The 22373-nt window shown below is 37.7% G+C and overlaps 1 protein-coding gene across 9 annotated transcripts in view; it reads left to right on the top strand.

Annotated features, from left to right (window-relative positions):
- The window catches only part of NALCN (sodium leak channel, non-selective), a 236712-nt gene that overhangs the window by 200253 nt on the left and 14086 nt on the right, over positions 1-22373 (top strand). For 8 of the 9 annotated variants that reach the window (XM_040055952.2, XM_040055951.2, XM_040055949.2 and 5 more), the window contains 16 exons: positions 2626-2727; positions 3168-3237; positions 4434-4525; positions 4689-4811; positions 7252-7308; positions 7710-7830; positions 7932-8063; positions 9745-9912; positions 11028-11132; positions 11822-11928; positions 13879-13999; positions 14086-14184; positions 17583-17676; positions 18217-18323; positions 18711-18785; positions 21461-21580. In XM_040055952.2, coding sequence (XP_039911886.1) covers positions 2626-2727; positions 3168-3237; positions 4434-4525; positions 4689-4811; positions 7252-7308; positions 7710-7830; positions 7932-8063; positions 9745-9912; positions 11028-11132; positions 11822-11928; positions 13879-13999; positions 14086-14184; positions 17583-17676; positions 18217-18323; positions 18711-18785; positions 21461-21580 — 1693 coding nt within the window. The remainder of the gene's footprint in view (positions 1-2625; positions 2728-3167; positions 3238-4433; positions 4526-4688; positions 4812-7251; positions 7309-7709; positions 7831-7931; positions 8064-9744; positions 9913-11027; positions 11133-11821; positions 11929-13878; positions 14000-14085; positions 14185-17582; positions 17677-18216; positions 18324-18710; positions 18786-21460; positions 21581-22373) is intronic. The other variant, XM_040055954.1, reaches the window with a different exon arrangement.

The following is a 22373-nucleotide window of genomic DNA, read 5'->3' as shown; positions in this document are numbered from 1 at the left end:
CAAGGCATGGCAGGTGGTGCTGGCCATCTCTGTACAGCCAGTTTTGTTGGGTCCTACATCTCCACTGGCTGTGAGTTGGCTAAAAGCCTGGACACGTGGCTCACAGGCAGGCACTGAGAGGAAGCACGTACGTGTACATGCCTATAATGAGAACACAAACCTTATTTAAAACTGGTAACATTGCAGTTCTGAAAAATTCATGGCATCTGCCATCTTTTTCAAAAGTCCCCAAAAATCTGCAACTCTAGGCATCTAAGAAGCTGAAAAATATCCAGATTCTGAGTCAAAAGGATAAGTGCATGGCTCTTACTAAGAGTTCATACAAGGAAGATTCATTCCCAAGGCACTAATTCCCATAAAATTCACACAAGGAAGATTAATTTCCAAGGCACTAATTCCCATAAAGTGGAAAATGCCAGAAGAGAGGCTGTCAAAAGCAGACAAGGCCTTTTCAGAAATCTTTTTCTCTGGAAATACAAAAACATTTCTTTGCAATTACTTGATAAAAAATTCTGATCTCTGTGTTAAAAAAATGGTATTTCGTTATTTCTCTGTTGACTTCAAAAGAGCTACAGGGCTTCCAGAGGTATTGAAAATGAGGCAATGGATGTAAATGCTAAATACAGATTTAGGAATCTAACTTAGTGATCATAAATACCAATCTTTCTACAGGTGTTACTTTTTATGCATGCTCATTCTGCCATTGTATGCCCATAGTATATGGCTGTGTCTATTTCACAATATTATTAACCATCAAATAAGCCATCTTATTCATTATTCAGGTAAAGAATTTAGTGCTTGAGCATTTAAAGCTCTCTATTTTGAACACTAAGTGTTTGTGAACTTGGAATTCAAGTTTCTATGTATAAGAGCATGAAAAGTTTATGTACAAGTTACATTCAGATGTCAAGAAAATAATTTTTAGCTATTAGAAACAGAGCATAATAATTTATATCTACAGGGGTAAAAAGAGATAAGTTACCCTGTTTATCACACCAAGAAGCCTCTATACAGAAGTCAGATCCCAGAGCTTTTCATTCTCCTGCTGGGATGAAATTGAATCATCATTTTAATGGAGTGAGATAGGATCTATTTTTAGGAAATAAGTCTTTCCTTTTTTTCCTTTCATTCAATCAAAAATTGCAAAGATATTCAAATATCTTGGTTGTTTTCAGACAGCAGTGTTCTGTGGTATCATTGTCCACAATATAATGCTTAAAATCCTTTGGTATTAAAATGTTCATGATTTCTCTGAGGTGAGCTGTGCTTTATTAGACATACCGTAGTATTCCTATATGTCATGATACTTTATTTCAGTGTAGTGTAACCTTTCTTATAACTTTCTTATAACAAGTGTAGCACAATGTATTTTTCTAGCATGCTAATCTGGTTGGCAGTGGTGACACTGACAAGCATTGTAAGCTTCTCATTTTTGTTCCAGGTATCACTTTGGATTCCTACTTGTGTCATTTATGTGTTTAAGTCCAAAAGAAGGAGAAAAAGTGGAGAAGAGTGAAAAACAAAGCCACGGTGGGGAAGGAACATGCCATGGACACCTTTTGCCATCAAGCATGATCATCCCACGCTACCAAGGCATTTATCTAAGCCTTACAGACTGGCAGATAGAGTGGTTACACAAAGGGTGTATAGTTTCTTTCATCTTTTCAGGAAAAATGAAGATTCAGTTCAATAAAAAGAATGGGATATTACCAGCTGGGTCTTGTGTTTCTCTAAGTGGTCTCATAACACAAAATGAGCAATAAGAAGTGCACAGTGTAAACTTTAAATTGAACTATTCTGGAAAGTTAAAAGATGTTTCCAGTGTTGAAATCCCATATCTCAGCCATCAGAGGGATCAGTGTGAGCTCTTTTAGTGGAAACCTCTCTTTTTCTTAAGCAAATCAATTTCATTGTAGCCATCAATATAAAGATATGCAAGCTCTGTTTAGCTGTTGCACACTTACTGACCAACAAGTACGCATTTCTGCCAAAATGTGTAAAAAGTGTTTGCCAAAATTAAACAAAAAACAACAGAAACCATGAACAAACAAGTGAGAAAACCCACACAATAAAATGCTGCAAGTTGACTGCATTCCCAGAGAGCAAGTATTTCATATTACAGAATATCAGCAATGTGCAGCTTTTCATTCCATACCAGATATGGTTGAACATACCAGTTGTTTTGAACATTCCATGTTATGTTCTAGGTCCCAAGTGTGTATGTAAAGCCATGAAATGGACTAAAATTGCTGTTGTACTTGTTCTATTCCCTTTTTTATTGCTGAGAAACTGGTTTTACTGATGTTTTGTGCATTGCTTGACCCCTTTCACACTTAGTGAAGTCTTGAGGGATGAAAAATTCTACAGTAAACTGAAAAAAAGTCATAGACGGTCCTTCCTAAGGCATGGAGAAGGTTCTTCAGATGACCAGTTGTGTTGCAGAGTGGGGGTCCATTGCTTTGGAAATATTTTCATTGAAAGTCCAGCGCTCTTGTGTTGTTGTTCTCTATCGTTCTTGAGGTACTTGCTCCCCACAAAGCCAAACTGATGTCACCAAATGTGCTACCTCTGAAATTAACATTTATACTGAAAACTCTGTGTCATCATCTTTACATTTCTTCATAGGGCCTGCACTAGACAACGCATGCTGAGCGGATCATTTGAGGGGCAGCCAGCAAAGGAAAGGTCAATACTTAGTGTCCAGCATCATATACGACAAGAACGCAGGTAAAAATGGACAGAAGGGATGGTTTTAAAATAGTCATAAAATAAAGGTGGCAAAAGGAATTAAATTTGAGCAATCCCTAACATGTGAAAAGCCAAAACCACTTACTTGAACAAAGAATTGAATTCACCATTCTTCATTGTAACCATAATGAAATTCATTGTACTGTATAAATGGAAAAAAATGCTTTTTTTATTTCAAATGTCATTTCCTTTGCCAACTACAAAGCTATCAATTTAAAGATCAGAAGGACAGAAATTGGCTTATGTTAGACCAGATTGAAAACAATTGAAAAGCATATAAGCTTCTGATGTTAGCAAGAGAAAAATGATAAGAATTTGAGATATTGGGTGGCTGGAGAGAAGTGCTTTATAATGGTCATCTTATAAAGGTCAAAATTTCATCTTGAGATGTATTGTTAAATTGATTATGATTGTTTCAGGTCACTGAGACACGGTTCAAACAGCCAGAGAATCAGCAGAGGAAAATCTCTTGAAACATTGACTCAAGATGTAAGTCCTCATAGAAATTCTGGTTTCAGTTTGAGAATAAAAGCAATTTGAATATATCGTATTGAATAAATGCTTGTGTAAGACTAATTCTATTTATGAACTTGCCTGCAATTTGTCTTTTGAAATCTTGAAGTCATAAGACAAATGCTGTAACTGCATTAGAATTATCCTCAAAATAATTGACATGGTTATTTCGCTGATAGACTCATGGGTTTGGAACATTTGCTGAGATAGATTCACTGAATCTGTAGACACTGCATTAGGAACACAACAATTGCTACCCAGGACACCTTAAAAAGCATTACTCTGGAATTATACAAACCACTCAGGCTGCCAAAACAGGCACTTCAAAATTTCTGATGAAAGTTTAGTGATATTTTCCAAGCAGCAGAACTGTCAGACAAAGAGACAAAGACTAAAAAGGAGAATAGTAATCACGGATTTCACTGTGGTGTAATTTCATGCAGTCAAGTGCATTCTCATTTCTGCAAATTCACATGATATTTTGTGGATCTCTGTGTCAATGAAATTTCAAGATGCAATATCAGTCACCCCATTTCCAAACAATCTCAGTCTTTAAGGGTAACTAAAGCAAATGTGGCTTTGTTGGTATCTAACAGCAAGGATAACACCCAGCATCACCCCATCGGGAGTGCTTCAAAGACTCGCACAACTGAGAATAGTAATGCTGATTGTTCTCTCCACTGCACGAGCTCAGACAGCATCCTGCCTCTCTACTTCCTCCCCCTCCCTCATTCCTGCACTCAGCAGTCATTACCTGTATGATGAGCATGCCCCACAGCCTGGCAGCCATGCAGGAGGCTTGAGAAGCTGAAATGGTGTCTAAAGCCTTTTATTTCCCAGTCTTGCCCTTAGTAACTTTGATTGTATTCATTCCAGTTCAGAGAGGTTGGCTGGTCTTACAGGACCTCTGTTTTTAAAGTTAAAAGTTAGATTGCATGGAGCCTCAAGCATGAAATTAGAATTGAAATTAACTTTGATGAAAATAAGGAGCCTTATGCTGTAGATAGAAAATACTGTGCAATATACTTGACTGAGTTGATTTGCAGTACATTTGGAAATAAAGATCTTTCATTTGAATATTTCAATGTAAAATATCATATCTTGCTTTCATCTGAAACATTAAAAAATAACAACCCTTAGACCTCGATTAAAAGGAATCATTTTGCTTCTAGCACTCCAACACAGTGAGATACAGAAATGCACAGAGAGAAGACAGCGAGATAAAGATGATCCAAGAAAAAAAGGAACAAGCTGAAATGAAAAGGTATTTAAAAAATCAAAATCTGAGTGCACATTTTCTGTATTAACTATTCTCTGTATGAAGTTAAAAATATTAAGAGTCAACATGAAAAAAAAGAACAAAGTGTAAGGGATATTTTTGCCAGGGATAATGTGTAACACATAGTAATGTGAGTTTTTTTCAAAAGGAAAGTCCAGGAGGAGGAGCTGCGAGAGAATCACCCGTATTTCGATAAACCCCTTTTCATAGTTGGCCGAGAGCACAGATTCAGGAACTTCTGCCGAGTGGTGGTACGGGCTCGCTTTAATGCGTAAGTTTGTTTCATAACAACATTGGTTCCAACAGGTGCTTACCTCCACGTCCTCAGAAATCAAGCTCTAACTTTCCTTTTACAAGGAAAACTGCATAGAGTGTGGTCACCACACAAGCTGGCAGCCAGCTGTCTGCGGTGTAGTCTTGCTGCTGGAAGAAGGGAAGCAATAAAATGCTGTGTTAGGGCAGAGTGTTTGAGCAATCTGGGATGCTGAGATGGACAAGACTGTTGGGGAAACTGCAGGCATGAGCTAAGAAGAAAGGCTGATGTTTTCCACTTTCAGATGTTTGGGAATCAGCTTGCTATTCCCTGCTTACTCCTCATCATAAGGCAATACGTTTTTATACACCAACAGTTACTCATAGAACAGAAAAGGTGTAGAGAAATGAATTGCAACTATGCTCACCCAAATACCCTGTAGCCCAGAATAAGGGATTCAGAATAGGCTGGGGAGGTGTTCAGCTGTGGGAGATAGAAGGAGAAAAGCTGAAATTGAATGAAAACCAGGAATACTCAGTAACTGAGATGTAGGTATATGTGAGTGTGGCTGACAGAGACCCATGACCAAGCAGCTTTCTATAAAATCATCTCATGACTCTTCTTTTACCTCAAAGAATACTTCGGTCTCTTGCTGGCACCCTGATTTTAAAGGGTCAATGCATGTCACTTTGCATAGAGCAGCGTAAGACAGAAGATAGCTCAAGGCCATGAGCTTGGCACTTAGAAGGACCGATTTCAGCAGCTGCTTTACCATTGATTTAGTCTGTGCCCTTCAACAAATTACTTCTAGTTACCATGACAGGACAGTTAGATACTCACTTTTAACAATTGTTATATTTAAGTTTCTGCCACCTTTGTAGAGACATGTCCTTGAGCTATGTCCCCACTTTTCTATGCAACTGCTATCTTGATTGTAGTGCACTGGTCCATGAAGCAGTTGCAAATTAAAACAGAAAAACAAAACACACAAACAGTCAATCAAATCCACTCAGCAAGTACTTGTCAGTGCCTCTTAGCATTGTTGAGTGCCCAGTGGTAACAGGACATTTATATTAGAAAAGTTTAAAAAATATTTGCATTTATAAGAATAAATGGATTTTCTTAAACAGTCTTCCTTTTTTTTTTTTTTTATTTACTTAACTCCTCCCTGCTTTATTTGTTGTCCTATGTAGCTTACTAAGTATGATATTCTAGATATCTTTTTCAAACTGATGGGGTACAAATTTTCTTCTAATAGAAAAAGGCTGAAGAATGCTGCTATGAACAATGTAGAGAGAGGCATAAGAATCAAAAGTCAGTGGATTCAGTGGGGAGGCACCTAATCCAATATATTCTGTGTGCTTGCTGGTGTAAGTGGATGAACTGGTCCTGTGGAAGATGTTTCTTGTTCTCCTTGTGTGACTTGTGCATTCCTGTAATTCATAATCATGAAATCTCTGTGGTGGTAATTCCTCAAGTCTGTTCAATCCATTTTTCACTTTAAGCTCAGCAAGGAAGTAATGACAATTTCACATCCCAATGGCTAGAGCCCTCCAATGAAATATAGGATATGTCAGTGCAGATCCTGTCTTGACATGATTTCCTGCGGGAGTTGGAAGTAAAAGTGCCTATAAGCAGTGGGTCAGGGGAGGTTTCTTGGAAAGTATTCTTGTAGCTTCTCCTGCAGCAGTCATTCTGCTTCATATGAAATTGATAAATAATTGCTACAGCAGGAACTTAATTCATGCCATCTAGATATGTGCATATTACTTATAGAGTAGTTCTCACTCTTTGCCTAATGGGTGTTTGGATATGGCAGGTGGAGCACAGCAATTACATGGGAAAATTTGGATACGGACTCTAGAAATATTAATCAGAAAAAGATTAAGGAAGTACTAAAAGACATAGAGCTTGTGGAAGGATTTGTGTGTCTCTGTGTGTGTTTGTGTGTGTTAAGTGAGGATATCATATGATCACAGAATCATAGAGTGGTTTGAATTGCAAAGGGCCTTAAGGATCATCTATTTCAAACCCCTCTGCCTTGGACAGGGACAGCTTTCACCAGGCCAGGTTGCTCAGAGCCTCATCCAGCCATGGGCCAAGGAGTTCTGAAGTAATTGTAAAGAGCATTTAGGTACCTTAAATTCAGAATTCTTATTCTCAAGAAAATTACAAGATTAAGTCCTTGTTTACAAAATCAAGACCCAAAAAACTGTCAGATCAAAGAATCTTAGAGGAATTACAGGTATGCAATGAGTTAAAGTGATCCTAGCTGTGTTGATAATATGACTGAAATTGCATAGAATTAAATTAAACTTATACAGACATTTTTTAAAAAGAGCATAAAATGGAGCCTTGATTTTGGACAGAAATTACTTTGAGTTGATGGATGCATGGTATAATTATAATGCTGACTAAAATAAAATGTAAATTACTGTATTTTTTCTTCTTTTTATAGTTCTAAAACAGATCCTGTTACTGGAGCTGTGAAAAATACCAAATATCATCAGCTTTAGTAAGCACTGGAAAAGTAACTTTGCTTGGTCTCATAAGCCTGCAGTATAATCGTGTGTGCACACATGCATGGATGTGTAAATGTGCATGCACATGTGTATGTCTTCTTTTTCTTTTTTTTTCCTTAAAGGGATTTTCTTACCATGGAGTTGTTTGAAGAGAATGATGAACAGGATCAGAATTTTTTAATCAGACTTTTCTTCTTCACTTGCATGCAACTTCTCTAGTTTTACTGCACATTTCTGAAATACTGAAATCTTTGACACTTCTGAGGTCAATTTTTTTTTTTTATTATTATTTTTATTTTTAATAGGAAAGCACTTAACTGTAGTGTCAACACAAAGCAAATACACAGAGCTAAGGGCATTTCTTTAATGGCATTTCCTTACATATCGTTCACAGCGACTTGCTGGGTTTGGTTACTTACCTGGACTGGGTCATGATCATTGTTACGATATGCTCCTGCATTTCCATGATGTTCGAATCCCCTTTTAGAAGAGTTATGCATGCTCCAACACTCCAGGTACTGCCACTGAATCATTTTACAATTATTGAACCACAGTCACCTTGCTTTTCTCCACTGCCTATTCCTAAATTATGGTGGTTCTCTGCTTTTGTTTTCAGATTGCTGAATATGTTTTTGTAATATTCATGAGCATTGAGCTTAATCTGAAGATTATGGCAGATGGCTTGTTCTTTACACCAACAGCTGTCATTAGGGACTTTGGAGGAGTTATGGACATATTTATATATCTTGTAAGTTTTTTATATTTATGGAAGGCTTTTGTGGCATTCTTAATTCTGATATATTTGGTTGTATAAATGTTTAGTAGTGTGAAAAAGTAGCTGTGTATCCTGATGCAAATGCAGTAGTGATGCATGGATGTGATAAACACCTGGCAATTTAGTGTGGTGTCATTGTATGGCCCCTTTTATTTCTTTATTTGTTCATATGTTTTAAGTATAAGATCTGATTATCCTTCAGAGTAAACTTGAGAACTCTGACCTCGTTTCAGCATTTTTATGCAGGAGAATCTTAATTTTATCTGTTTCATTGATATTAATTGCTTCTTCACCTCTCAAAAGTATTTCTGCCTTATTGAAGGTGTTTAAAAAGCCTTTACCATTTCACAAAGGGTGTATCTTTGTTGCTGGTGTTGCAAAGAAACCTATATACTATATCTACCTGTAGTGGTTTTTCGGAAAAATGGTTTCTCAACAGTTCTCAATAGTTTCTAGGTAATCTCTTGCATTCCATTAAAATACAAGAGGAGGGTGTCCATTTCCTCTTCACATATGACAGTAAGCACCACAGAATATGTCAAAACCAGTGCTCAGTATAATTGAGTATGAAATATTTTCTAACTGAAGAAATTACTGAGAAAAATGGCTTTGATGGATTTAGATTAAATCTTTCAGAGATTAATCCACCAGGCAAATGTGCTGCATAAAATTGTCACGAACAATTTGTATCAAAGATTCTGTTGTTAGCATAAATAATAATATGCATACTTGTACAAAACCCCTACTGTAGTATGCATAATTCCTATGTGCTTTAGTTTCTTGAAATCTCTCTGAATCCCTCTGCTTGTCTAAAGGAAAAATTTAGGTGGTGTAGTTTGGATATTCCAGATGTGACTCTGGTGATCTTAAAAGACTCTGGAAGAAAGTCAGAAGGACTGTCAAATCTGTTTTTTTTTGGTGGGGTGGTTGTCTTTTATCACTGTTTTTTAACAAATTATATCGAGTTTTAAATAATTGGTGATATCATCTTGATGCTCCAGCTTCTGTGCACTTACTTCTTTGTAATACTCTCACCTCTGTCACCCTATGATAACACTGGTTTTTAAAAAATAAGAAGCACTTAAGAGACATTAAATCAATAACTATTTGTCAGAGATTGTTCAGGTTACACGACACAACTATGCTGTTTGAAAACACTTCCAAAAACATATCATAACATTCGTGTAATGAAACCACATGGTGACAAAACCACTTATGCCTGTAACATAGTGGTAGGAAAAACTGTCAGGAAAACTGTTAACAGACTTTCCAGGTGACGATTTCTGAGTTCCAGAGTAGAATCTCTGAAGTGAGAAGGAGAGAGAGAAATAATGCTGCCTGCTCCAAGAATATATGTCCCTGTTTTGAATCAGCCAAATTGATTTCTCCTTTTGGAACTATTCCATCTAATTAAGCATATAAAATAGATTTTGAGTCAAAGGGGGAGACAAAGACAAGCTGGTGCCCATTAGTTAGGACAATAAGCCAGGACGTAAGAGATCTAAGCCCTTTTTCTGAATTAGATGGTTTTTTGCCTTATTCTTCCCTTTAATTTTAAAGTAGAGAAGTGTTCATTGTCCTTCTGTGCTGTGTCTATGCTAAGACACTGTAAGCCTGACCCTTCTTTGCCTCTTCCTGTTCCTGCCACCTCCAGGTGAGTTTGATATTCCTGTGCTGGATGCCTCAGAACGTCCCTGCCAAATCTGGCGCTCAGCTCTTAATGGTGCTTCGCTGCCTCCGACCTCTTCGAATTTTCAAACTGGTCCCTCAGATGAGGAAAGTGGTGCGAGAGTTGTTTAGTGGCTTTAAGGAAATTTTTTTGGTATGTGCCAATTAATTTTTCTTGTGAAAATATGTGAAGGAGTAATAAGATAACATTTTGATATAAAATTCATGCTTTCCGTTTTTTTCACCATTGTCATTGTGGTATCACTGCAGATGACCACACAACAGGCTAAAAATTAGAACATAAGTAACTCATACTTAGTAAAGTTTTTGCAATAATTATTTTCAAAATTATATTACTTGTTTAGCATACTTTTAGTCATAATTACATAGAAGTACTACTGAAAAGAAATCTACCCCTTTTTTACAGTTCTGGTTGGTCAAAGAAGATGAGAAGTAGTGTATGGCAAGAACAAAAGTAAACCCAGTTTCTTTGTTGCAGGTCTCTACCTTCAAGCTTTTTGAGAGGCAGCCAGAAATAACACAGCTGTTCATCACAGATCTGGATCTCATTCTTATGTGATTGTAGTTATTATTATGATCATGGCCATGCTTATAATAATAACAGCAGCAATGGAGTCTGTGGTTGCTTGTTCAGACATAATCTGTTGTCTTGGGACCCCATGTGATATTGGTCAGCCTAAGCAACCGCCATCTTATTCCTTAACAGAAGACTTTATTAGGTCAGGTTATTATGAAACACTAAGCTACAAAATATTTGCAGACAGTAATAGAGCAAGGACAAAGAGTATGAAGCTAGTTGGCATTTCATAAATACTGTATTCTATTAAAGATATTTACATCTTAATTTGCTCATGCTTATCTTCATTGGAGCTATCCTGGAATTAAATATCTAACAATAGCTTAATAAGATTAATTAGCCTGAATCAGCAAAACAGAAGCAGCACATATGCAAGTACTCAATCAGTTTCTTTAAAGTGAGGTGCAATTCTTATGCATACAGAGTTTAGCAAGGTGAGTGCAAGAAAGCTTTTATCCTTACCTTCAATTCTTAGATCCTATGTTAAAAATAAGACCAATATAACACTGGTCATGGTTATCTGCACCAGAACCTAAAGAAACATGTCTGTCACAAAAGCCATATCTCCAGGTTTGTACTACTAAACGATCCCCCCTGCAGTTCACCAAGGGATCTGATCACCTTTTTCAAATTTGCAGAAGAGCTTGACAAGTCCAACTTCATCTTTACAGGTTTCTATTCTTTTACTGACGTTAATGCTTGTTTTCGCAAGCTTTGGAGTGCAGCTATTTGCTGGAAAACTGGCTAAATGCAATGACCCTCACATCATCTCTAGGGTAAGAACTGATTTTCTGCTTCAAAATAATGGTATGTTGTGCCATTTTTGCCTGGGGAAGGCAAGAAGGGCAATCAGAGCTATCATATGAGAAACAGATCTTGGGTGCTTTCTTGTTCAGAAGCAGGATGATGGAGGGAAAGGTGATTGAGGGGTCAGCAAATAGGATGAGTTTCCATATAAAAAGTAAAGCAGGTCCAAAGATTGGGGACTGTCTTGAAAACGTTGTCAAATGAATGCCAAGTTACCTGCAAAGGACTGGATGGCACATGGAATTAATCATGGAAAATAACACAACTGAAAAACAGGTTAGACTGCTAGAGGTCCAGATCACTGGGGGTGCCATGTGGGTTACAAAGGAGAAAGTTATCTGTGTTTCTTACTCCATTTGGAGAAATATCATCATGACCTAAAGAGAATGGTGGTTTTTAGGAAAGAAGTGAAAAGCTACATACTCTTGCAAATTGAAAAACACTGTCAGTCCTGAAGGAAGAGGGTATATGGAATACTTACTAAGGTGTATTTTTCAGTTGGGTAAAGGTCCACAACTATTAATCACAGACTTATAAATAACCCTTCATTTCTGTGTATATTGCTTTTCCATCATGGCAAATGTGCTGTTGATGCTAGCATGTTGGCATCTCTCACAGTCTTCTATTTAATCTCAGGCTGTGGTTTATTTTACTATAGGAAGACTGTCATGGCATCTTCAGAATAAATGTAAGTGTTTCCAAAAATCTCAATTTAAAGTTAAGACCTGGAGAGAAAAAGCCCGGATTTTGGGTGCCACGAGTCTGGTGAGTTGCTACACTTCGGCCTATGCTTCTTCAAAAATGCAGCTATTGGTGTAGAAAAAAATGGCTCAAATGTGATGACATTAAATTACTGAGGGGTTTTATTGTAATTCAAATGATATTAAGAGTAAAAATTCTGGCATTTTTACTAAAAAGCCTGATATATGAAATTTTCCAGCCTTAACCTCCGCTTCATAAACCAGAAAGAAAGGGAAAAAACCCTCTAGGTACTGAACCTATATAGGAATTAGATTTGATTTGGTTATTATTACAGTGGGAGTTATTTTCTTGAAAAGTATCATCACTTTGTTATTCTTTAGTACTACTATGAAGGCAACCTGAGAGTCATAAAGCAACAATAGAACCTAAGAATAAATAGGAAAAGATGGGAAGGAAAAGAAATGGAAATCAATCTGCCTACAGAAACCCATAAAAACAAATTATTATATCATGTCTAAAAACAGTCATTCTCTTCTATGGCCATCAAGCATGCCAGCTAGCAGTTTCTCTTTTCCAGTGCAGGGAATCCTTGTGGTCCATCTCGTGCAGAAGTGCAGTAAAACTTACTTAAAAGCTAATGTATGTTTTTTATTAGTATTCTGATAAAGTCCATTTAATATTTCCCAAGACCTGAAGAGGCAAAGTTACTCTTTTTATTTGTTTATATTTTTCACTTGGTTGGTGTTTTGCAAAATCAGCTTAACACCCACAATTATTTTAATTTGTCATGTGTGTGGATGAAGAATGTACCAACAGTGGTAGATTCAGAGCCACCCTACACTAATGAAATAGTATGCTGCGATTTGAACAGTCAGTGAAACTCTGACATCTGCAGAAGTCTTTGTTTCTGTATGCTTCAGAGAAATTCTTCCTTGAGTAAGCAAATTCAATCCTGTTCAGCTTGATCCAGAAATAAGCAAAAACTGTCTTAATTAGCATAACTGCAAACTTTGGAGAATGTTTTGTTATTGCAGAAAAATGTTTTGCCACAAAGACATTTATACCACCTGTTGGCTGTTAGGCCAGGTTTTCAAGAGCCAGATGTCAGTATAAGGACTGCATTAAAAATAAATATCTACATCTGAGAGCTATCTTTTCACTGCATGGTTGGATTCAAGAAGCACCAAACACTTAGTGATTCTTCTGGAATATAACTATTTACCTTATAAACTGTTGAAAAGTCCTTGGGCTCCTTGGATTATCTGGCTTGCATTGTAGAGACAGCAACGTGCTAACCTAGCCCAAAGAGAGTACTTTTAGTGTTCAGCTGGAAACATTCTCTTGAATGTCAGCTGATAAAAAAGGTCAGAGCACATGGTGTAGAAAAGCTGAGAAGATGTGATGTCCTCTCAGTAAGTTTTGCTTTATGCCATCAGTTCCTCAAGATCATGAAACAGGGCATTTTCTCCACAATCTCCCTGACCATGGAGTCTGAATCTTTTCTATGGGTTAGAGAATTATTTCCTGCAGGAAAATTTATTTTAGAATCTGGCCAGTGCCATCAGATCAAATTTTTCCATGAATGATGCATTTTTCTTATTTCATTGGCAAAAGCTTTAAAATTTAGCAACATAGAGTAATAGAATGGTTTGGGTTGGAAGGAATCCTAAAGATTCTCTAGTTTCAACCCTACCTGCCATGAGCAGGGACACCTCGCGCTACACCAGGTTCCTCAAAGCCCCATCTAGCCCGGCCTCGAACATGTTATAAGCTTTATTGCTGGGAGTCAGATTCTGAGCAAGGAATTAAAAAGTACACAGGGATCTAAAAAAATATTCTTACATATTTATTGCTATTGCCATTGTTTTCTTGTTCCTGATATGGAACTGTGATATGTTTCAGAGGCTTTCACCCCAGCTTTGCAAGGTATTTAAACGTTAGACTATGAAGAATCAAGATAACAAGTAGAACAACTTTACTGCTGGTTACACCCATTTTTGTACTGCATTTCAGGGCAAATCCTCGGAATTTTAATTTTGACAATGTGGGCAATGCAATGCTGGCACTATTTGAAGTTCTGTCATTAAAAGGCTGGGTGGAAGTCAGAGATGTTATTATTCATCGTGTTGGACCGGTAAGGAAACACATCGGAGTCTTTGAATTCTACACCAAATAGCTATGGCCTTTTTTTAACTATTAATCTTATTTTTGTCTATTCAGATCCATGGAATCTACATCCACGTTTTTGTATTCCTTGGCTGCATGATTGGACTGACCCTTTTTGTTGGAGTTGTCATCGCTAATTTTAATGAAAACAAGGTACTAAGTGAAGTGGTTTATTCTGAGTGAGAGGGTTTATTGAGTGTAGAACTGGCTCTGTGAGAAACCTGAAACTGATATTCACTGTCTACCTTACCTGGGAAGGCTGCCTTTAGTACTGGCTTACCAATCTTACATTTTGCAAGTCTGCAAATATGGCTTCAGATATACCTGATCCATACTTGCTAGAAAGTTGAAGTTTGTGATGACAGCAGTCCATCACACACTCCATGGAAGCTGTTAGAGTTTATTTCTAGTGCAGCTGTGTTTCTAGATGGAGATTGAACATAAAGCGCTATATATTTACAGATGGTTCTTAGTTTGATGTAGACAAGCTGGCAGATAAAATATGTTATGCTTGCCTGTGTTGCAACTAAAGGGTCACTTTAGGGCCCTGCCATTGCAGTATTTCAGATCCAAAGTAATGCTGTGTGGCTTTTTCTTTATAAACCAGAGTACATTGTAAAAACAATTGTCCATCACTCAAATAAAAAGGTAGCTAGTGTTCTAGGCAAGTTCACATGGGCTTTTTGGATTACCTTGAAAAGCAGAAAAACCTGCCCTTGAGGGAATTGTTTCAGAGCAGCTCATGTCTACACTTGTTAAAAGGTTGAATCACCTGGATGGGACTGCTGCACACACGCTGCACAACCTTTAATCAGAGGTTTTTTCCCAAGCCGTTCGTGGTACCTCTGAGGCATCGAGACAAAAGTATTCATTTTTTTCATCTTTCAGTTCAAAGTCGCAAACATAATGAGATACGATATTTTTACCACTCGTGGCTCTGAAGGGAAAGGATGATTACACACTATGGGGCGTGGAGATGTGTGACAGCCCAATGTACTTGTGCTGGAGCTGGGTGCTGGCCACGGCCCTGACCCGAGCCCAGTAGCAAACACAACCATTGAGTTTGTCCATCAGAGAATCCACTTGACTCCTCTCGGGAGGCAACTGAGCAGCACATTACTGTGCGTTGATGTGGGCAAGCAAGCCATCACGAGGTGGGGTCAAGCAGATTGTGAGCAAAATAAATAGCCTAAAACCTCTGCTGTTCTGAAGGTATCTTTATGTTTGCATAACGTCAGTGTAATTTTGGTAAGATGAATTGCAGTCATTCCTGTTAAAATATATCTGTTCTAGAGAACAAGGAGCAATGCACTAATAATTTTTTTTTTCTTATTCACTAAATTTTGGCTGTGAATTAACAAAGCTGAAATTTCTACAGTATGAGAACTCCACTAGATTTTTATAGATACTTTTGTCACTTTTTGTTCAGCTGTGCAATATTACTTTTCCTTCAAATTTTCAAACATGGATGAATACAAAAAGCATTATGATTTTTGTCCTTGCTCACTAGTAACAGTTCCCTCTAAATTACACTGAACAGGCACATCAGGCAATATTTCTATAGAATTCATATGGTACTTAAAGTATAAATCTTTTATATCTTCTGGTTCAGCTTCTTCAGTTGTCTCTTAGTAACATGTGGTGGCATGTTATGTTTGTTTTTCTTTCTTTTTTCTTGACTACTTGTTACTTTTTATGTATTTACTATAGAGAAAATAAAATGTTTTCAGATTTGAGTTGAAAATGCTAATTAAGTAGGCAAGAGTTTCAGCCCAATTAATATTCAAGTAGATTGAAGAAATGTCCAGAAACTAAAAAAATATGTAGAGACATGGCTGACAACTTGCCCAGAAAGTAGAGAGTAAAACAATCCACAGTGGCAAAACAAACCACAAGGTTCAGTCACATTTTCTTAAAACTGGTTACTTGACCAATGTATTAGTGTTTAAAGTAGATATTTTCTTCAGAAAATTTATGGCTGATACATGGTTAGAACAATTACAGGAGTCATTGATCACGATCAGAGTTGGACAATTATGGAACAAATTATTTTACATAAGAACAATTTTCTAAAAAGAAAAAAAATTATGATCATTTCAGATATGCCCTAGTTTTTTCTATGAGCTGTTGGAACTGCAAGTGTGGAAAGGCTGGATTGGGAAGTACCACAGCAAGCTTTGGGCTTTGTCCTTGGTTATCCCAGTGACAGAACAATCTCCAACCCCATTTCAATCCTCAACTGTCACTTGTCACAGCTCCCAAGTGCCAGGACTTCAGTCAGCAGAGAAAATGTGAATGACTCAAATATTAGCTGGCACTGTGAGCTGAAGTCCAAAGGCAAGCACAGCTCCTCCAGCCCTAGACCTGCTCTGCTCTGTGCTTTCCTTCTGATGGTCCTGCTTGTGGAACTAGCAATTTCTGAGCAACAAAGCAATTTGGTACCACTAGATTTTACAAAAGTCCACCTCTTGTCTGGTTTGCAGTGAAGGCTTCCCAAGAATATAAACCAGACCCTCTCCTTGGGGTGAATGTGTTGCCCTTTAATCTAAGTGTTTCTCCTGACAGGAGTAGTCAACACCTTTACATCTCTCACTTTGTCTGCATTGTGTTGAAAGGCACCTCTTCCCAGGGTCCCATCTAGGGACACAGCTCCATAAAGAGATTTTGTTCACTAAGAGGGACAAATCCTGAGAAATCCTGCTGTGGCACAGCCAGCCACAGTAGTTCCAGCATCTACACAAGCCAATGCCCAGGTGAGGGCAAAGATCATGCCAGCCCTCACCCAGCTCAGTGCAGCTTCTTTCTGACAGGGACAGGAACCAAGTGTCTAGGAGACAGGCTTTTGACAGTTACCTTGAAAAGGTCTCCTTTATTTTTGTAACCCTAGAATCCTTTTGTGAGATTTTTACAATTCTCTAAAGTGATAAGGAACTCATTTTGTATTGAAGGTCATTTTAGACAACGTTGAATTCTGTTTGAAGTTTGATATGTTATGTGAACATTTACACACATTACCAGCTACTGCCATCCACCCTAAAAGTGTGTCTTCATGTCTCTTTGTGCTTCCTCTGTGGAGAGCTCTTGTAGATTCATAGCATACTATAATTTTATTTCAATTACACCCCAAGCAGAAGAGCTGTGGAGAGCAGCAGTGGTCTGCTGGAGGGCTTCTTCCCTGAAGAAACCAGTGGCACTATCAAGCCACAGGATTTTCTGCTGCAAAGTCCAGACAAAATCCACAACTCTGGTTCCTGGAAAATTATGTTCAGTCAAATGGAAGACCTCCTTCAGTGTCTCATTGCCCACACTGGGCTGCTTCTACAAAGGGCAGCAACTGTGCCTGCTGAGTTGAGTCCCAGAAACTCACAGCTAATGCGTCTAGAAATCCTCTTGAGTAACAGCTGATAGTTCAGACCCCTTTCCCCATGCAGTGTGTTATTTAAGGGAAGCTGTGTATGTAACTTTATTTCAGGCACCAAAGAGAATGTTGTTTTCATGCTGCAGTGCTGTTAAATGACAAAAGCTTTATACACTTCTCTTTGTTTATTAAGGGGACAGCTTTACTGACTGTAGATCAGAGGCGATGGGAAGATCTGAAAAGCAGACTGAAGATAGCACAACCTCTTCATCTCCCACCTCGTCCGGGTATCAAAGATATTTTGATTTTATTCATGTTGAGCCCTAGTGTTCATAATTCCCCAGGAGTCTGTGATTCAAATTAAAACTGTAATCATGAGGCCACTAGGAGGTTATGCATAAGTTAATGGGGAAATGGGCTCCAACTACAGATCTCTCCATAAGGCTATTAAAATCAACCCAAAAAAGGTTATGCTTCGATGGTTTTAGGATAAGCCTTAATGAAAAGTGGATTTCTAAATGAAAAATATTTCGAATATTGCAGTTGGCTGTAATGATATGAATGGAACGTATTAACCTGACAGCAGTTGAATGATGCACTTGCCCTAAAAGTACCAAAGCTTTCATGCAACACTGGTGTTCAGTATTTGAAATTATATGTTCAGAAGCCCTATTTGATATGGAAAAGTGTGGCAAAAAATTAGAAATTTATTTTGAAAATGGGAAAGGATTGTTTTGCCTCTAATGAACATGGAAAATATGTCAAGAAATAGGGGGGAAATGTTATTGTGTATTTTAACTCTACTCCTCAAACTCCTTCTTTTTCAGATAATGATGGCTTTAGAGCGAAGATGTATGATATAACCCAGCATCCATTTTTTAAGAGAACTATTGCTGTACTTGTTCTGGCCCAGTCTGTGTTATTATCAGTTAAGGTAATTGTGTTTCTTTAAGTGCTTCATTACAGTAGTGCAGCATGTGTTTACAAATTTCCTAACATCGATTAATGATCAATTGAGCCATTAGTGTGATGAATGCAAGGAAATGTGATTTCTAGATACAGCGATCTCAGTTGGCATATATCACTGTAGATTAATTGTAACTTGTGGAGCTCAATTAATTTCTGCTTTTTTTAATCTGGTCCACTATTTTTAATTTCTAGTTAAACTGTAAATCTGACAGAGAAGAATATGCCAATATGTCATTCCTGTCTGGATATATTTTAAAGTGGAATTTATTCATTAACAAAACCCTCAAGAAAAGTTAAGGCAGTGAAGAGGCATTTTTTTTGTTTCTATGAATGGATTATGTTTGCTTTTCAGTGGGATGCTGCAGACCCAGTGACTGTGCCTTTAGCAACAATGTCTGTTGTTTTCACCTTCATTTTTGTCCTTGAGGTAAAGTAATATATTTTATGACTTCTTGAGACTAAGGCTTGTATGTATATATTTCATTTTGTCTCGAGGGATGCTTCTCGTTCTAGGGTGCTTATTTCTGAATGTGTGCATTCAGGGTGCTCCATGTCATCTGTCTTTAAACATGTATTATAAGAAGAAACTTTTAATGTGTTGTAGTCATACTTCTACAACATTGAGCTTTGTATCTTTTTATATATATTCAAGGCTGAGTATTTAACAGTGTGCTTTGGTGAACTCAGTGAACTCTTGCAGAACATCTCATATTACATTCCCTCTATACAACAAAAGGTCTGTGTTGTCTCACAGAAGTTCTGCTTCATCCATTTGTTTTGCCTGGTGTGTTAATCCCCACTGTTCTGTAACTGTGACAAAATCAAGCCTCTCTCAGCTTTGTTTTAAATATCATACTTCATTTTAATATATTTTAATAAGCTATACCCCAGCTCCAGTATTATCCATCTTTTGCTGCACAAGTCTGGCTCCAGTGTGTTAGCAGTTCTCTATCTACGAGAATATTGTTATTACAAACTCTGCAAGGTGTATTTAGCCTATTTTCATAAGACTGGAATCTAATGATCTAAACACATTTTAATGTATAGGGATATCCTTTTAACAATAAAGAAGATGCTTCCTCTGTGGTTAGGATTATACATAATTCTTTATCAATTTTTAGTTGACTATTCTTGTCAGACCCCTCTGATACTGATACTGACCACTATCAGAAACAGGATTGTAGACTACATTTCCCACTGCTCTAATCCAATCTGACAGTTCCTATGTTCTATTGATAGCTTTTGCCAGTAGTGATGAATAAACAATTAAGTGAATACCTTGTAGCAGCTGTAGCTAGAGTATGTCCATGTTGTTTCTTCTTTTTTCCCTACCCAGGAGAAATCAGTATCTCTGGAGACACTGAGCAAACACAGAAAAGTTTTATTTGTGTCATACACAGGAAGGTGTTAATTTACCTTGTAGCTATGTCTTTGGAAATACTTTTTTCTCTTATACTGCCAGGGGAAACAAATACACTTCTAGAATTTCAAAGGAACTTTGTCAGAGCCAAGAAAAATTTGTTGACTGTCTCAACAGGCAAGCTAGCACGCTGTGAGTGCACACCATTTATGGAGAGAGGAAGCAGCTTCCTGCTCAGGATCTTCCTTAATGCAGCATAGTCTGCTTTCTGCATAGCTGATGGCCCTGTGTCCAATCTAACTCCTGATTTAGCCTTAAATGTCTACTGCCCATATCATATGGAAGTGATATAAAAAATAGGAAAAATTTGAAGATCCCACTTTTGTTACCACACTGATGATGACAGAGTAAAGGGAGATGTGAATTTTTTATTTCCATGGTGGTATTCAGTTCAAGATTATGAATGCCTGAAGCTAGGTGTTTAAATTCTACATGTGAGGTAGGTGTTTAAACTGTTATTGTGATCAAGGGAGAGGAAAGGTGAGATTCATCTACCTCCACTAGCCACTCCAGAAGGCCAGGGATGTTTACAGGTCTTATGTCATCCCTGCCAATCCCATCCATCCAGCTTCAATTCTCTAGGGCATCTGAGGTAACGGAGGGCAAGATACCTTGAGTAATTCAAATGGTAATTAGAGATTCAAAGACTATATTGTTCACTTTGTAGTTAGTGAAACAGAGAATTCAGGAAACATTGTAAGGCAAAAAGCTAACTGGAAAATCAGCGTTTTTCCTCAAGCAAGTACCCTCTTATATCTGGTTGTTTTCAGAAATGTTAAATGGGAGGGTTGCAAGATGGGACAGAAAAAATAATATAACGAATGCCTGACATCTATAGCCTTTATACAGTAACTCCTAACCTGCTCTGAGATTTAATATGACTTGTGTATGAGAAACTCTTAGGTGTTCCCTCTACATGCATCACTCTACTTTGGTATCTGTTACCTGATGTGACTATTTCTGTAACTATTAGTATCTATTCTTGAGCTTCTCATCTGCATTCCTGTTACCTAAATTGGAAATATCAAGCACTTTGGAAGCTGTCTTTTACTAGATACATTGCCAAATATACTGCCTTTACCGTTCTTAGCCTTTTTCTCTTACGTGCTGCTGTGTACAGATGGTGCTGAATACAGAGTATTCCTTAAAGAAGAAATATTTGCAATGTAGGAAAGCTTTTTAATGAATTTGAACTGTAGGTGCTGCAGAACACAGTTATATTCCTGACTTCAGATGTGCTTATGTGATTTTAGCTTGCTTACAGACAGTTAGCTAGATAGGATACTGTTACCTTTTTTAGCAGCATGTTATTGACATGACTTGTTTAACTTCAAGCCTGCATTCACCTCAGCATTCTATATATTAAGCATTCACTCTGAGGTGGTTAGCTGCACTCCTGTCTTTGGTACTTCACGGAGGCAGAGACAATGCAGAATGCTGTTCATCCCTTGGTCTTGGTTGTCTGTGGTCTCACACAAGTACCAGTTTTCCTCCACGTAGGGGAAGTTAATATTATCCAGTTAGTCCACGTGGGAATATTTAGCTGAGATGAAACCTGCCCCTTGTTGTTTGAAACTATTTAATAAAATGAACCCAATCAAATATACTGGAGAAGAGAAGAGGATCTCATGGCAAGGAATAATAATTTCTTCATTACAAGTCAGAAATTCTTTTATCCATAGGTCACAATGAAGATTATTGCCATGTCACCTTCTGGCTTCTGGCAAAGCAGAAGAAATCGGTATGATCTCTTGGTGACATCTCTTGGAGTTATATGGGTCATACTTCACTTTGCCTTACTGGTAAGATATACAAAATGCAATTCCCGTGATTAAAATTATTTTATCTTTAAGGACCAGCAGAGGGATTGCTGCTATATATCCAGATAAATCTTTGGGATTTTAATAAGGCTGAAATATGACTGAGAGAAACTAAGCTTGATGCTTAGAAGAAGGAATCATTGACTTGGACAATCATGTAGTGCAAAAATTGTCTTATTGATGCAAGTTAGCATCTGTAAATGTGGTAGGAAACAAGTCTTTAGGAGACTTGTAGGTGAGGAAAGGAAGGAGACTGTAGAGAATGAGAGCTCTTTCGAAGAAAGGTCTTGCGAGCATGAAAGCAGAGGCAAGGCAATACAAACAGGAGCAGAGGACTGGAAGAAGGCATAGATTCAAAACTGCTGAACAACACAAACCCTCACAAACCCAACAGTGATTCTGTACCACTGGTTTTGGTTAAGGGGCACTGTGTAATTCAAGAAGACATGAAGGAAAGAGGGGAGCATATCAGCTCTCCATTTCATACCAATTTTTTTAAATTTGACTACACTCCTGGTTTCTTTATTTACAGGGGAAGAAGAAGGGATAGTTGATACTTGTCATCAGTCACAAGTTGTCAAAATCACAATCCCATAATGTATGCAGGATTCTCTCTTGTCTGCCCCAAGTTCTGTTTGAAGGAAGACCTGTTTTGTGTGGCTAGTCATTTTGCCCATTCACAGTTTCTCCCTCATACTAAGCTTGGAAGGCCAGAGGAGTTTCTGGAATCCAGCAGCTTCCTAGACAAGTACACTGGGCCTGATGGACATAATCA

The sequence above is a fragment of the Hirundo rustica genome, chromosome 2, assembly GCF_015227805.2.
Source record: "Hirundo rustica isolate bHirRus1 chromosome 2, bHirRus1.pri.v3, whole genome shotgun sequence".
NCBI classification, from domain to species: domain Eukaryota; kingdom Metazoa; phylum Chordata; class Aves; order Passeriformes; family Hirundinidae; genus Hirundo; species Hirundo rustica.
This window is presented reverse-complemented; position numbering and strand designations above follow the sequence as displayed.